Genomic DNA, 16,267 nt, shown 5'->3' on the forward strand with positions numbered 1-16,267 from the left:
AATTGTTTCTAGTTCTCTTATTACAATTCTTCTGTCTCATTTCAAAACAAGAAAGGTAGCATACTAGTTCATTAGATTACTGGTCTCATGTAAGTGGTCATAAATTAGAAGCTTTTAAAGAATCTAAGGTCTATAACTAAAAGTAGCATTTTCCTCCTCTTAGGAAAGTACCAAGTCATCGGACTGTACAATGAGCTGGAATGCAGTGGAAATGCCTTATACAAAATCTACAAATGCCATTGAGACAAAAACAGATCTTGAATTAGCGCTTTCTCCCATTCATGACAGCGGTGCCATCGCTGCCATGAGAAGCAACCACGTGAACCTCCCTAGAAAATGCTTCTCTGGGGAAGTCTCTTGGGAAGGAAGAGAACTGAATGTAAATAATGAGAACATGGCCATTGATGTGAGACAGCCTGGTTTCCATCAGTCTGATCAATGGGTTATAAATTCTAGTAGTATGTCTGAAGAACACCTTGGTAAAAGAAATTTTAAAAGAAATTTCCAATTGGTTGACTCTAGTCCTTGTCGTGAAATTATACAAAGTAAAAAAAACTGTATAGAGTGTAAGCACAGCAAGGAAATGATAGGTTGCTATGCAAATCAAACTACAGGCCTAACTGCTGAAGTTCAGGATCTTAGGCTATCAGTATACAGAAGTCAACAAAATGACTGTGCTAATAAGGAGAACATTGTCACCTATTTTGCTGATAAACAAACCCCAGAAGAATTACATATACCAATGATAGCCAAAAACCTTATGTCTGAACTAGATGAAGACTGTGAGACGACGAAGGACCGCCTGGGTTCTCGGTCTGCGTGTCCTGTTGAGGGGAGAGCTCCGAAAACCATCTCTGTCGATTCAGATTCATCTTTTCCTGAAATCTCTATGATGGAAAGTTCACTTGAAATTCAGACCTCAGAACCGGATAAAAGCAACAAAGAATGCTGTTTTGAAGAATCAAATATTGAAGATCTACTTGTATTATCAAATTGCCAAGAAAACTCCTTGCCAAAAGATGATTGTCATACTTCTATCCAAGATAATAGCCAAATGTTAGCTCCCTCTTCACAGGCATTGAAACCGCTAACCTGCAAAACAAATGTTGTAGCTTTTCGAAGCTTTAATAGCCATATTAATGCATCCAATAATTCAGAACCATCCAAGATGAGCATAACTTCTTTAGATGGTATGGACATTTCCTGTGATTACAGTGGCTCCTATCCCATGGCTGTGACCCCGACTCGGAAAGGAAGATCCTGTGTGTCACATCAGGTATATCACAGTTTGCTAGCACTGTTTAGAGTAATAACCTAAAACATACTCTTGCCTCTTAGCTAGGATATATGCTATGAATTATACAATTTTGATCTCCAATGGATTGCTGGAGACTTTTCACATATGAATGTGAAACTGATAGTAATGTGTATTAATCATAACAGTTGAATAACTGCTTTTCTAAGAAAATGCATATTTTCTCTGATCTTAACAAGTACTTTGAAATATGAAATTGAAATCTATCTTATCCTCCAACATATATATTTCAATTATTTGTCTTTATTCTCTATACTTGTATAAGCCAAAAATTCTATTTTTTTTTTTAGTCCCTTAAAGAGGTATTATAAAAAGATTAAGCTCCAAATTTAGGTTATAAGATTTATGTTTTCCTTTAAGGGCTTAGATGTCCCTTAACCTTAGACCCTATTTTCCAACTCCCTGTAAGGGATAAAAGCCCCTCATACTTCTTTTAAAAGGTTGTTGTTAAGTAGCAGTTACCTTAAAGCCTTTTAAATATGACTTAGTACAAGAGATGACAGACACTTACTTGTTGTGAGACAGCTCTTACAGGTTGTCTTAATAATTCAAACATTTGTCATCCATAACTTTTCTTATTCTTTGTATCAATCCAGACTGTCAAGATACTTTTCTTATACAGGATACCTTCCTATAATCCCATAATCTTAACTCTTAGAAGCTAAGGCAGTGGGATCATAGGTTTGAAATCAGTATGGGCTATATATTAAAACTATCTCAAAATAAAATAAAATTTTGTTCTTGGGTATTTTTAAATGTTTTTCTTTTATAGTCATCTTATTGAAATGATTGATGTTATCTGAACTATTGAATTTTATTATATATGGACCCTTTCATAATTGTAACTAATGAGTCTATTTTCGAATCCATGGTCAAGGTTTTGAATGTGTCATTTATACCTGGAGGCTTTTTGTTGTTGTTGTTTCAATGCTTTTGTTCATCTAAAAGAAATTAACATTTGTTGTATCTTGAACTCTTCTTGAATTAGCAGACTCCAAATCAAGTCAAGTTAGGAACATCATACAGAACTCCAAAGAGTGTGAGAAGAGGGGCGGCCCCAGTGGACGGCGGGCGGATCCTGGGGACCCCAGACTACCTGGCACCTGAGCTCTTACTGGGGACAGCCCATGGTAAGGTATACGTTATGTGTCTTAGGTTTCGAATTTTTACCAATGGCTGCATCACCCTGTTATGTGAAGTTGTTTTAAATTTCTTTGATGATCTGTGTTCAATTCCTAGAACCCACTTCCTCTTCTCCCAGAAATTGTCCTCTAACATCCATACGGTGGCATGTGTTTGTTTATTTGTTTACTTTCGTTGTTGGTTGAAGACGGGGTCTTTGAAGGGGACTGCTGCACAAGCCACACCCAAACCTGATTGCACGGAGAGATCATTCATTAAGCAGGAAAGAAAAGTTAAAGTGGCTACTTTCTGACTCTGAAAATAGCAGCAAATGACTGCTGTTTTAATGCAGGTATCATTCTTAAGAAGAGAAAAGGCGACCGGGCAGTGGTGGCGCATGCCTTTAATCCCAACACTTGGGAGGCTGAGGCATGCAGATCTGTGAGTTGGAGGTCAACCTGGTCTACATAGCTGGTTCTAGGACAGGCTCCAAAGCTACAGAGAAACCCTGTCTCGAAAAACCGAAAAAAAGGGGGGCGGGGGAAGAGAAAAAGAGGAGATGTGGTGGTAAAGGAGCTACAAGATGAGGGAGAAGGGGACAAAGGAAAGGCGGTGGGGATATTTATCCTTGAGGGTCAAAGGACTGCCTCTGGATAGAGAGGAGAGAAACGTGTTACATGGACAGATGGCAGTTTATAAAGGTAAAGGGGAAACTCCGTGTTAGGATGAGCTGTTTAATTTTAATTGGGCATGTTAATTAGGTGAGCCAAAGGGGGCTTCTGATTGCTGGGCTTTGGTGGTCAGCCTCAGGAGAAAGAAGTAGTCAAATAAGGGAACAGATCTGATGAGTCCAGGGGCATGCAGTGATGGGGGCACAGATTACCAAAGTCCATTAAACCAGAGGCGAACTTTATTCCGGGGGGGGGGGGGGGGGCAGCGGGGATGACACACTATGGGGCACACAAAACTTATCAGCTATAGCTATGACCACAGCCAGAGACCGGGCTTCTGTAGCTGTGGCAATGGGGGCTGATTTTGAGCCTCCTCTTACAGTAAAATCAAGCACCAGGTATGGGTCAAAGAGTTTTTACAAACTTGAGGTCAGACTTAAAGTCACATTACATTTTAAGTTTTACAACTTTTAGTTACAGGACTTTAGAATATTAACTTAGCCTGTTTGCGGAAGCCTGCGGCTGACACTTTTCACTGTCCCTGAAAGAGAGAGGCAGGGAGTAAAGTCACATAGCGGACAGTTAAAAATTAAGGGACTGCAAGCAGAGGGTCCCATAGAGGCAACAGTTAGAAGCTAACCTTTGTCCCCAGTACCTGCTAGCTGGGAAGCTGGAAAGCAGGAGATAATTGTTAAAAGTTTGCCTCTGTACACAGTGGCTGCCAGGACGTCTGTTTTTAAGGCAGAAAGTGTTGTTAACGGTTAACAGTGGCTGCCAGCTTTATTTTTTTTTCTTCCAAAATGTGTTTGTGCTTATAACTTTATATTTCTATGTTCCTGGACTGGACCCTTTATTTCTATATTCTATTCCTGGCCTCTTCAGACCTTGGTAGCTAGCTGTAGGAATATAATCTAATAGTTTGTAGCAAGGCAAAAGGAATGGGGGAGAAGGGCAAGGCCTGCCAGAGCCACATGCTCTAGTGAGCTAGTGTCCCTTCAGTCTTACTGTGTAGACCAGCCTGGCCTCAAACTTAGAGATCCTTCTGCCTCTCCCTCTTAAATCCTGGAATTACAGGCATGTGTCTCTACACCTGTCAAGTAAACGTTTTAAATAATGCATTCCTTTGCTCTTTATATAAAGGAATGCATGGCATCTCTTTGCCGTATAGCATTTAAAGTGGTAAAATGGGAAGAAGTAACTTGGGCTGAGGAGATAGATGGCTACATTAGTGCAGTGTTTGGCATGCAAGCATAAGGACCCGAGTTCAGATCCCACAAGGGTATCCACATAAAAATGAGCCATGAAGTGAGGAAGGGGTATGGTGGCCAATGCCTATAATCTTAGCCTGACAGACAGGAGGACCTGGGGTCATGCTGGCCTGAGGTCTTAACAGAACAGTGAGTTGCAGGTTTAGCCAGGTTTATTTCAAAAACTTAGGCAGAGACTGATGTAAGAAGACATTTTACATGAACCTTTGACCTCCACACGTGTACATACTCCCATACACACACAAATATGCATTTTTCACAACATATACATTTCAAAGCAACCTCTCTGGGTGTAGGGGAGTCAACACTGTAGAGCATGTAGCCATTTCTTTTATGTTTGTCCACTTTGGGGCTGATGATTTTTTAAAAAAAAAAAAAAGAAAGAAAGAAAAAGTCCTTACATGTTCCCTAAGGAAGAGCTTTACCACTGGGCCACATCTGCAGCCCCAGTGGTTTTGCCTTTGCAGTCTCACTGATGCAGAGAAATCCACTTTAGTCTGGGCTAAAGTGCTCGTGACTACAAAGTTAGCCCTAAACTTCTGTTCAGGCTGCAGAATTTTACCTCATTTTATGGTCACAGCAATGAAAAAAGCAACTAAAACAGTTCAGAGTTGTACAACTTTAACAGTTCTTTTATTCTCTGGATTTATGTAATAGGAACTGCAAGACAAGCATAGGCAAATACCCTAAATTCCAGGTACCTGCAGTACTCGAGAAAGGCAGGTTAAACTGTTTCTAAATATCTGTCTAAATAAGAGAGTTACAAACCCAATACAAAGCTATATACAATAAGATCAAATATCAAATATAAAAATTAGAATTACAACCAGCATAAACAATATCAAGCAAGAAACATATGCTAAATGTTTCAATAGTTATCCTATCCTAATGAGTCTAAGTCTTGTATTAGAAATGGCTTGGCTAAGTCATGAGAGGAAAGTAACTATAACTATCTAGTCTTCAACCTGATCAAAGACATGAGAAGGGAAATAATATTACTTAAGAAAACAGGAAATTCAATCAAGCAACTTCCAAAAGGTACAATAAATGATAGAGACAAACTGCTACCTGGACAATCACCCAAAGTCTCATTTGCAATGTTGGGGCAACCAACTTTAGCTAAGGCCTAGAGTAACTGACAGACCATTTTCAGAGACAGAAAAAAAAACTGAAAAAGTGTCTTACCCTGTCTTCATAAGGTTTGACAGTCTTTTTCTTTGTATCCTGCTTGTTCTGTCTGGACACTGCTCATTTCATCAGTGGTGGAGGCAGGGGCAGTTCTTTGACCAAAGGCCAGTTTTGCCAGAAAGAAAAAAAAGCTCCTATAATTCTTAATACCTATATAGTTTAAAGACTAAGACTTCATATTAAAATAAACAACTGTGTAGAAAATGAGGGAAATGACCTCAAAATGTAAACAATATATAAGTATCTTGATCAGAGGTAGAAATGTATAGTGAAATATGATACAAAATATCTTAAGCAGAGATAGAAACATACATACAATATGACAAAATAACTTTGTACAGGTGAACAAATATTATAAACAGAAATAGGGCCATATTGAATATAGCAAATTAATTGAATTTGTATTTTTATACAAGAATTTATAACAATGTAAACTGCCTATAAATAATAGCTCACAAGTATTATATTACTCACTATTATTACCTATTATCCCATCCAGTTTCCCCTTTTTTCTTTTTGAAAAGAGATCCCTGAGCCTACTTAATTTTCAGCCCCAACCCCAAACCCTAGGCTATTTATAATCACCCCTAAGACCTTATAGATCTCCCTAACCCTGAGCACAAACTTTGTTGGGAGAGGGTACATCGTCTTCTAGAATTACTTCCAACTGTCATGGGGGCGATGTTACTTCTGTGGGATCCTGTAAAAACTAAAATGATGGTTAAGTTTCAAGATTACTGTCTGGTATAATTGCAAATAGTCTCTGAGTAATCGGTTGGGTTTTTCTGAAGTTCTAATTTGAAATTCTAGCCAGAACATTGCAAAAAGGTGCACCATCTCAGCTAATCATCTTGAGCTGCCTGTAACCGAAAACCAATCTTATAGTGGTAATATCAGCTTTATGACATCGTTATATACTAGGTGGAATGGTTATTGTTAGGCCCCATCTTCTTCCTAGAAACTTCAAAGATTACTGCAGGAAAATTTATTGTTCTTTTTGGAAAACTCAAACATTACTCATGTAGACATATATTCAAAAAAAGATACTATAGAGACAAAAATAGGTACGGGAAGAAGTAAAATTTTCCTAAATTCTTTCTTCTTTCTGTCCCATACCAGATGGATCCTGATATGAGACAGAAACACTGAATTTTTCTTATAACAACATGCTTGGATTTAGAGAAGGATAGCCATTGTCCAACTCCAAAACCATCTTTGATTTTTAAGTGATTTAGGTTTATTATTATACTGAAAAGTGTGTGTGTGTGTGTGTGTGTGTGTGTGTGTGTGTGTGTTTAATAATGAAATTTTACCCTTCAGAGGATATGGTACACAAGTCAAATTTCTCTTTGCTTGGTGATCCTTTCTAGATAGCTGTCTTTTCTTCGTTAGCCATCTAGATGTTCAGGGCATCTCGACTTTTTTCTTACCACCTGTATGATTTTACCTCTGTGGATGAGTTCTCATTTCTTTCTCAAGAGGTTTTTCTTTTCAATCCTAATCTTTACTAATTTTGACGGTATTCATAGCTTTTCTTCTCCTATGGAAACAAGAGCGAAATCCTTCCCCAGCGTAGCACATCTCCTGGTTTCTATTCTCAGGTCAACACATCCTTGAAATACACTGACTGATTTAATTTTTTCTATTATCCAATGTCTCTCTGCTGCCATTGTTCCTTTCTCATTAGCATTAAGAAAATTCAAGGTCAATAAAACATTATACAGTCTATTTCTGGGGGTATTATCAATCCCTTTCTGTTTGTTTGACATGTCCTTTATAATTCATTTGATCTGTCCATAACTGCCTGACCTGACCTGGTATACCTGTAATATGCTTTATATTATAATAAGAAAACTGTTTCATTTTCTTAGAGATATATGCTGGACCATTGCCTGTCTTTATTTGTGCAGGTATTACCATGATGGCCATAACTTCTAGCAAATCAGCCTTTTCTAAGCTCAATTCAGTTGCCCATTACAAACCTGAATAGGTATCATTGGTGTGGTGTACATATTTTAATTTTCCAAGTTCTACAAAGTGGAATACATCCATCTGCCAAATTTCATTCCTTTGAGTACCCTTTGGGTTACTCCCTGCAGGTAGCAGTGTTTGGTTATATAAAGAACAAGTTAAGACATCTCCTTATAATCTCCTTAGCTTGTTTCCATGTAATAGAAACTCTTTCTTTCAGCCTTTACTATTGGCAGGATGTTTTTTATGAAATTCTGAGGCCTTCAGCACATTTCCATTCAATAATCAATCAATTTCTGTATTACCCTGTGCTAGAGGACCTGGCAGACCCATAAGGGATCGAATGTGTGTAATGTATATGGGACGAAGCCTTTTCCTGATTATGTCTTGCACCTGGGTGAATAATGAAGTCAATTCTGTATCATCTGGTATAAATTCAGCAGTTTGAATATGCAAAACAACTCTCTTTGCATATTGCAAATCAGTAAATATATTGAGAGTTTCTTTAAAATCCCTTAGTACCATGAGAATAGCATATAATTCTGACTTTTGGACAGAATTACAAAGGCTTTGTTCTACTTTATTTAAATCTCTTTAATCAAAGTCAATTCTTTCTCAGCTTCAGCTATTAATTCTGTGGGACTATTTAGTCTTTGTCACCATCTAAGGTTTTGTTTAAACGAATAATTATTAGATTGGGTATTATCCCAACAGTAGATTGGAAATGTCTCCTAGCAATCCTTGAAAGTCATTAAGAGTCTGCAAACAATCTCTCCTAATTTGTGCTTTTTGTGTTCTAATTTTCTATAAGCCTATTTTATAACCTAAGTAATTGATAGAATTTCCCCTCTGAATTTTTTCAGGAGCAATTTGTAATCCCCAACTAGGCAAAACTTTTCTGTCTTTGAGGCAGATAACAAAATGTCACTTACGTCATGGTAAATTACAGATTTAGGATATTGTTTATGGATTATTTCTAATGACTAACTTACAAAATATTGGCACAGGTGGAGCTGTGAGCATTTCCTGTGGAAGGACAGTCCACTGGTATCTCCTAGTAGGCTGAGAATTATTATAAGTAGGTACTGTTAAGGCAGATTTTTCTCTGTCCTTTTCTTGTAAAGGAATAGTGAAGAAACAATCTTTTTAAATCAATAACTATAAAAGGCCATCTTTTAGGCAATTGGGAAGACAAAGGAGTGCCAGACTGTAGAGAGCCCATTGGCTGAACCACCTCATTAACAGCTCTTAAATCTCTTATCATTCTCCATTTTCTAGATTTATTTTTAACAACAAATACAGGAGAATTCCAAGGGCTGGTTGATTATTCAATATGGTGAGCATCTAGTTGCTCCTGTACCAGCTATTCTAAAGCCTGCACTTTCTCTTTTGTTAAAGGCCATTGTATAACCCATACAGGTTTGTCTGTTAACCATTTTAGAGGTAGGGCTCTAGGTGCCTTTGGAAGATCAGCAGCTGTTGTGCCCTGTTGATATACAACTTGAATGGTTGGTGGCTGTTCTTTACAATACCTTCCAATATTTTTCCCAGAAATGTATGTAAATATATGGTTGTTTCTAAGATTTGGGGAATGTTAATCTGAGTTCTCTTGCTGTAAAAATCACGTCCCCACACACATTGCCATATTAGCCACATATGACTTTAATTTTCCTCTCTGTCCTCCTGACCCTATCTTGCACTGTTTTACCTGAGATAAGGTTGCAATCCCTAAAAGCTGAACATTTGCCTCCTGAAGAGGCCAATTTGGATGTCAAGATTCTGATGAAATTACACCCACATTTGTGTCTACCAGGCCATTAATGATGTCATTTATTCATATTTTTAATTTTGTTCCTTGTTCATTTATAAATGCTTGCCAAAGTAGTGGCTTTAAGCTTTTTCCTGAATTTTTTGTTCTCTCGTCTACAGCTGTTCTATCATCCAGAGTGCTATGGCTTCTTACAACAGGCATTAGGTTCTTTAATTGCTCTGAGAAGGAGCTTCCTCTGTGATGAAAGGAAATGACTGAACAGAATGTAGCATAGAGGCCTGAAAGGGGCCCCTCAAAGAGTTTCCCCAACACCAGAGTGTTACATTTACTGTCCCTTGTTGATCTGTATTCATTAGTCTAATGTTGCATAATCCAGAAGGGAGGAGTGTACTCTTTGTATTATGCTTAGAAAAACCATTATTTCTAGGAATGCCCTGTTTACAGTCTCTTTTAAGGTAACCTAGTTTGTCACAATTGAAACACTTGATGTTTTAATTTTTCCTCAAACTCTGGAAATCACCTCTCCTATCTAAGAATCATCATGGTCATGAGATTAAATATTAATAGTGTCTTGTATCCACTCTTCCAAAGGTGCTGGCCTTGCCTTTAACAGTCCAATTATTCTTTTGCATTGATAAATAGCATTTTCAAAAGCCAGAGATTCAATTGCTATTTGCCTAGCTTCTGAATCAGGTATTATTTACTGTTGAAGTCAGTCTTTGTAAGACATCCATGAAGGTTACTTTTGGTAATACTTCATTACCAAAAAAGTACATGAATACTTTTTGTATGAATTTAGTAAATGATTCAAACTTCTTTCCTACTTTTTCAGTTTTTTCCCAAGCGTTCAAAGCTGCTACACAGCATAAAGCCACAGTGTGACCATCATATGGGGATTGCCTTTCTATAGTATCATAAACTACTTCTCCAAGTAGTTGATCTTGGGAGATTTCTTTACCTCTAGCTCTACTCCATTGTTTAATGGTCTTAGCCTCTTCTTTGAACCATATCCTCCATTGTAATTGTGAATCAGGCTTCAAGACTATTGTAATCAAATCTATCCAGTCTTTAGGGATAATTCTATTACAAATTGACCATAATTTTAACATCTGCTTCAAAATGGTGAATGCATGGCATATGAAACTCCCGCTTCCTAGAATCTCCTTAACATTGCACAGAAGTCCGTTCAGCTCTTACACAGTCTTGGGAATATCTATCATTTGGCAATTCTCGTAAGGTTACTGGATATATTAAGGTTAGTTGTTTGAAAACCTTAGGCTGTTCTTCTTTAACCTTATAATCTCTATAATTACATCTATATGATCACAGCCATATATCTCTATGATCTGTATTATTAGATTTTTCTAAGGCCTATATTTTAAAATTCATACCAAACAGCTTTTTAAGAGATAAACCAAGAATTATCAAATAATAAGGATTATCAGACTGATAGTTAACAGTATATCAATTCCAGGTAAGCTGATTATTCTTTCATTTAATTGTTCCATTTTTAAATCATGCATTACGTAATCAACAACCTACTTATTTTTAACTAACTCCTCCCTTTAAGAATTCCCAATTTTCTCAACTCCTCTGCTCAAGATGTGAGGCTGACAGCTGCCGCATAGAACAGCAGAAGCCTGGCTGGATTTTAAGGCAGCTACCTAGCTTGGCAGCAGCCTAAGAAGGGGGTCCAAAGCCTACCAGGAGAGAAGAAAGGAAAACCTAGCGGGTAGGACAGGACTCCAACTACATGTAGCTCCGGCCTGTGCCAGAGGTCTCAAAGTCACAGGCAAACAGCTTTTTCATAAATTCATACCCCAAAAGTTGGGCATCACATCTAGCACGAATTCTATTTGGTCTTAATAATAAAAACCCAGAGTCAGGCTGGGCAGTGGTGGCACACGCCTTTAATCCCAGCACTCGGGAGGCAGAGGCAGGCGGATCTCTGAGAGTTCGAGGCCAGCGTGGTCTACACAAGCTAGTTCCAGGACAGGCTCAAAAGCCACAGAGAAACCCTGTCTTGAAAAATAAAAAAAAAAAAAAACCCAGAGTCAGATATAGGGGTTAATACTGAAGATCAGAGAAGTAGAAAGGACAGCCACTAGAGCATTCTTTCACTTTTACCAATCCTCAGACTTCATCCTTAGACTGCAACTATCTCCACCAAACCTCAGACTGCTCTGAACTCCTGTCTCCTTCCGCCTTATATTTCTCTCTCCACCTCCCTAGTGCTGGGATTAAAGGCGTGTAATCCCAAATACTGGGATTACCTTTGTTTAAGCCCTGTTTCTCTTTTAGACAGATTCAACCTTGTGTAGCCCAGGGTGACCTTGAACTAACAGATCCTCTGCCTCTGTCTCCTTAGTCCTAGAATTAAAGGAGTGTGCCACCACTCCCTGACCTCTATGGCTGACTATTGTGACTATATCTGCACTCTGATCTTTAGGCAAGCTTTATTGGTTAAAACATAAACAAAATATTACTGCACATATGCATACAGCACACACACAAATCAAAATAAATTAATCAGTAACGCAGGAGCAAATAGAAAAGTATTAAACTGATTTCCTTCTGACCTAGACTTGGCATCAGGCTCAAAAGCTATCAGGTGAAGGAGTCTGCTCCCAGCTCCACTTCACTGACTAATGTGAGTCGACTGCCACCTGAACTGCTCTTTGTGTCATCCAGCCCACCCCATCCACTTACCTCCCACAGCTGTTGTTGGACCCTAGAGTCCAATGAGCCAGAAGGAGTCGCCCCAAGAAGACACTCTCACACCACAGTTGATGTAAAAGCATGAGGATTTAATTAATTCTGTTGCGACAGGGTCTTTCAGCATTTGAGAAACCAGAAAGACCCTGAGTAGCTGGTACAGGCTACTTTTAAAGCAAAAAGCGATAGAAACAAGTGGGGGGAGAACTCAGGGGTTGTTTTCCAACTATTGGGATTGGCTTATTCAAAGGGCTGTTAACAATAATTGGTCTGAGCCAGGACTGGAGGGCAGTTGACAGATCAGGTGAGGTAAGAGGAAACATTTGAGGGTTACTTTGACCCCTTCCCAGGGACTGAGTCAAAACATCAGGAACTGAGTCAACATCTTAAGGGTTATCTTGCCCCAATTTTAACAATTGAGTTCTATCTGGAGAACATTCACAAAGACTCAGGAAGATGGAAAGTTTCCAACATTTCAGTATGTGTGTGGGTAATTGTTAGATTCCTGGTTCCCAGGGGAGGGGGGAAAGCACTAAGGCTGAGGGGCCTCAGAGTTATTTTAGAGTTCTACACTGTCTCTTAGTCCTGTGACCATGGCAGGTTGACTCCAGAATCCCTGACTTATGTGTCATCGAGCCCACCCCGTCACTTTACCTCCTACAGCTGTCTTTTAGTCTTGTGGCTAGGGTGGGTTGACACTAGGATCCCCGACTTACAATTGTTTCCTGATATAGGGCCCTTGTGCAACTCAATCCTACACAATAGGAAATAGGCTTCTCTGCTATCTCATTAATTGTACTAGAGTCCATGTCTCATGAACTTTAACTGCACTGAAGGATCTGTAGGCTGCTCCTCTGGATAGGACTGCCATTCTCTTCAGCATTCTCTGGCTCACCTTTTGGATCAGGCTCCTGCTTTCCTTGCCCCTTATAGAGCTGTGTAGTTCAATCTGTGTGCTGCCTGCCCCATTTTACTGAGTTGCTCTTGTGCTCTCATCGCTTCCCAACTACCCGAACTACCTGTTGTGACTTCTGATGCTTTTCCACTTTCCCTGCTTGTAGTAGTCTATTCATTGTTTCCTCCAGGAAAAAGTAACCATTTGTTAGCTCCTCCCTTTTCGGTCTGAAATCACAACTTCAGCGATAACACAGAAAGATGTCTGACAGCATTTTCCCCTCTTGTGTATTTTGCTAAGACAAAATTAAGACATTGTCTTAATGTCAGTTATTATTTTGGCAAGCTTTTGTGGAAATGAGACATTCTTTAACTCTCAAACTCAAAGACGAAGAAAAATATTTTAAGAGCCTTTCTAAGAATCCAAACAGCAGTGAAGTCTGCCTGAGATGTACTACCTTTATCTCCTATTAAGGACAGATTTTTCTACAATAAAACGTATTTTATACTAAAAGTTTTTTCAAAATAGAAAAGGAATAAAGACAAAACTAGAAGGGTAAAGTGAACATGAACAGGTTTACAAACGATAAAAACATACTATATACATATACTCTTTAATTTTACCATAGTTAACCTTTAAAGCTTATTAAAAATTCCTTAAATAGGCTGGGGAAATTGATAAGCAGTAGTGCTCTTTAAGAGGACTCAGGTTCAATTCTCAGCACACACATGGCAGCTCACAACTCTGTAACTCCAGTTCCAAGGGACCTGACCTCTTATTTCTGTCCCTGTCACTAATAATAGTTGGCATACTGGAAAAAGATAATTTTTCTAGAAGAAAATTTAAAATGATATTGTCATCTGATTTCTTCTGTGACTTTTCATTTATATCCCTAAATTAAAATCTGATATAATAACAAAATAATGGGAAAAATATAGTTAATAATCACAGGAGTTATAATTACCTAGATATTTAAAGCTGATCATTCCTAAAGTCACTCATCATGAGGTCATAGCAATGCAATCGAACTAGTAAAAAGGAAAAATAAAATACTCCAAACAAAACTTTGTATATAGTTCAAAGGACACATAGGGAAACATACATTCAACCTGGTCTGTTAAATTGATTGTTTCTCTCAGCTGCTACCTTTACTTCTTTAAGCCATATTGTTATTATTTCAAGACTGGATCTCATGTAGCTTAGGCTGACCTTGAACTCATCATGTAGCTAAGCATCACTTTGAACTTTCTAATCCTTCTGCCTCCCGTTCTAGAGTGCTAGGACTTGAACCCAGAATGAAAGGCAAGCACTCCAAAAACTGAGCTCCATACCTTAGCCACCATCTTAATTGGGAGGAGGGGTTGGGAAGAACTTGAGACAGGCTCTCTGAGTAGCCCTGGTTATCCTGGAACTTGCAGTATAGACTAGGCTAGCTTAAACTCAAGAAACCCACCTGACTCTTTCTCCTGAGTGCTGGGATTAAAAGCATGCACCACCTTGCCTATTTTCTTAATGATTTTAACTGTAAGGATATTAATACTATAATGTCAGATACAAAGAAAAAAACATCAGACTCATGTTGTAAAAGGTGGATTTACTTCTTGAAGATTTCAGTAAATGTTTCTCCCTCCAATACTGCATTTCTGTCTATTCGGTCCAGTCTATTTCAGAGAGCATTATTTAGACTTCCTAGCCTTGTGGGACAAAAACATTTGGCCTTTGCCTCCACAAAATGTGACTATTTGGCCACTATGGGGACCAGTGAATAAACTTCCCAGAAAGAAAAGTCTACATCTGTATTAAAGAGTCTGCAAGAACAAATGATTGAATATAGTGATTATGGAGCATTAAGATAGTGCAGGCCAGAGTCAAGCTGTATTGGACATTTTTAGTGCTTCGGAAAGCCATTCCCTGCCCACCTGTTGCTGAGTTTGTTTTTTGTTTTTGTTTTCAAGACAGGGTTTCTCTGTGTAGCTCTCGTTATCCTGGAACTCACTCTGTAGACCAGGCTGGCCTCAGACTCAGAGATCTGCTTGTCTGTGCCTCCTGAGTGCTTGTCCCAGCTATGTTGTCATTTCTTGACTTGAAATTAAGGGGTCTATTTCACTATACAGAGAAACCCTGTCTTGATGGGGGGGTTATTTCAGAAAATATTCTTTAAATATACTCCTTCATTCAAAAAGTGGTCTTGAAATTTCTTTAGGCATCTGTAGCAACCTCTAATTTAAATCTTTTAAAAACTAAGGTGATAGTTAACCCATTGCCTAACTGAAGATAATTTGTGGTGTTTTTTTTTTTGTTTTTTTTTTTTTGTTTTGTTTTGTTTTTTACTGTATAGAAACAGAAAAAAGTCCTAAATGAAGAAGATCTTGATTGGTCAAGTTTCAGTTGTAAAATATTTATATAAAATGCTTGCAAATTCAACTTATCTCCTCTTAAATTCCAGGTCCTGCAGTAGACTGGTGGGCACTTGGAGTCTGCTTGTTTGAATTTCTAACTGGAATTCCCCCTTTTAATGATGAAACTCCACAACAAGTATTCCAGAATATTTTAAAAAGAGGTGATTCTCATTTTTTTCTCTATTAAGATAGAGTCAGAATTGGAGGATGTAGCTCAGTTGTAGAACAATTGTCTAGCATACACAAGAACCTTCATCCATCCATAACACAAAACAATCCATTTATCTTTATTATTTGGGAATGATTAACAAACCTGTTTAATAAAAGTATTTTTAAGATTAATTTTATTATTATGTATATACATGTTCGAGTATGTATGCTTACATACCAGAAGAGGACACCAACTCTCAATTTAGATCATTGTGAGTCACCATGTGGTTGCTGGGAATCGAACTCAGGACCTCTAGAAGAGCAGCCAGTTCTCTTAACCTCTGAGTCATCTCTCTAGCCCCCTAATACAGGTATTTTAATATAAAGTTAAGGAGACAAAGGGATATGAAAAAAAGAGGCATTCAAAACAAAGTAAGATACACCCAGATTATGGGTGTCAACTTCTCCAAGGTTTGCAGAAAGTAAGACATACCCAAGTGTGGATCCCCAAGGGAAAGTCAAACAATTTTATTTATATATGTGTATCTGTAGATATCCCTTGGCCAGAAGGTGAAGAAAAGCTATCTGATGATGCTCAAAGTGCAATGGAAATGCTGTTAACTATTGATGATACAAAGAGAGCTGGAATGAAAGGTAAGGGGTTTTTTTGTCAATGAACTATTTTACACTTGTTTGGTTTCAGGTAGTAATTATAACATCAGGTTCTAGTACAATAATCTGACTGCTCAATGGTAAAAAGATAGATAATGCATTTGTATATTTATCTTTAAACTCAATGCAG

The 16,267-nt window shown here is 38.2% G+C and overlaps 1 protein-coding gene across 2 annotated transcripts in view; it reads left to right on the top strand.

Annotated features, from left to right (window-relative positions):
- Mastl (microtubule associated serine/threonine kinase like) overlaps window positions 1-16,267 on the top strand; it is a 47,000-nt gene that overhangs the window by 20,461 nt on the left and 10,272 nt on the right. The window contains exons 8-11 of one of the 2 annotated variants that reach the window (XM_048460912.3): window positions 164-1,276; window positions 2,304-2,445; window positions 15,363-15,476; window positions 16,018-16,119. In XM_048460912.3, the coding sequence (XP_048316869.2) occupies window positions 164-1,276; window positions 2,304-2,445; window positions 15,363-15,476; window positions 16,018-16,119 (1,471 nt within the window). The remainder of the gene's footprint in view (window positions 1-163; window positions 1,277-2,303; window positions 2,446-15,362; window positions 15,477-16,017; window positions 16,120-16,267) is intronic. The other variant, XM_048460913.3, reaches the window with a different exon arrangement.

Source organism: Myodes glareolus, chromosome 14 (genome assembly GCF_982192425.1).
Source record: "Myodes glareolus chromosome 14, mMyoGla1.1, whole genome shotgun sequence".
NCBI classification, from domain to species: Eukaryota; Metazoa; Chordata; class Mammalia; order Rodentia; family Cricetidae; genus Myodes; species Myodes glareolus.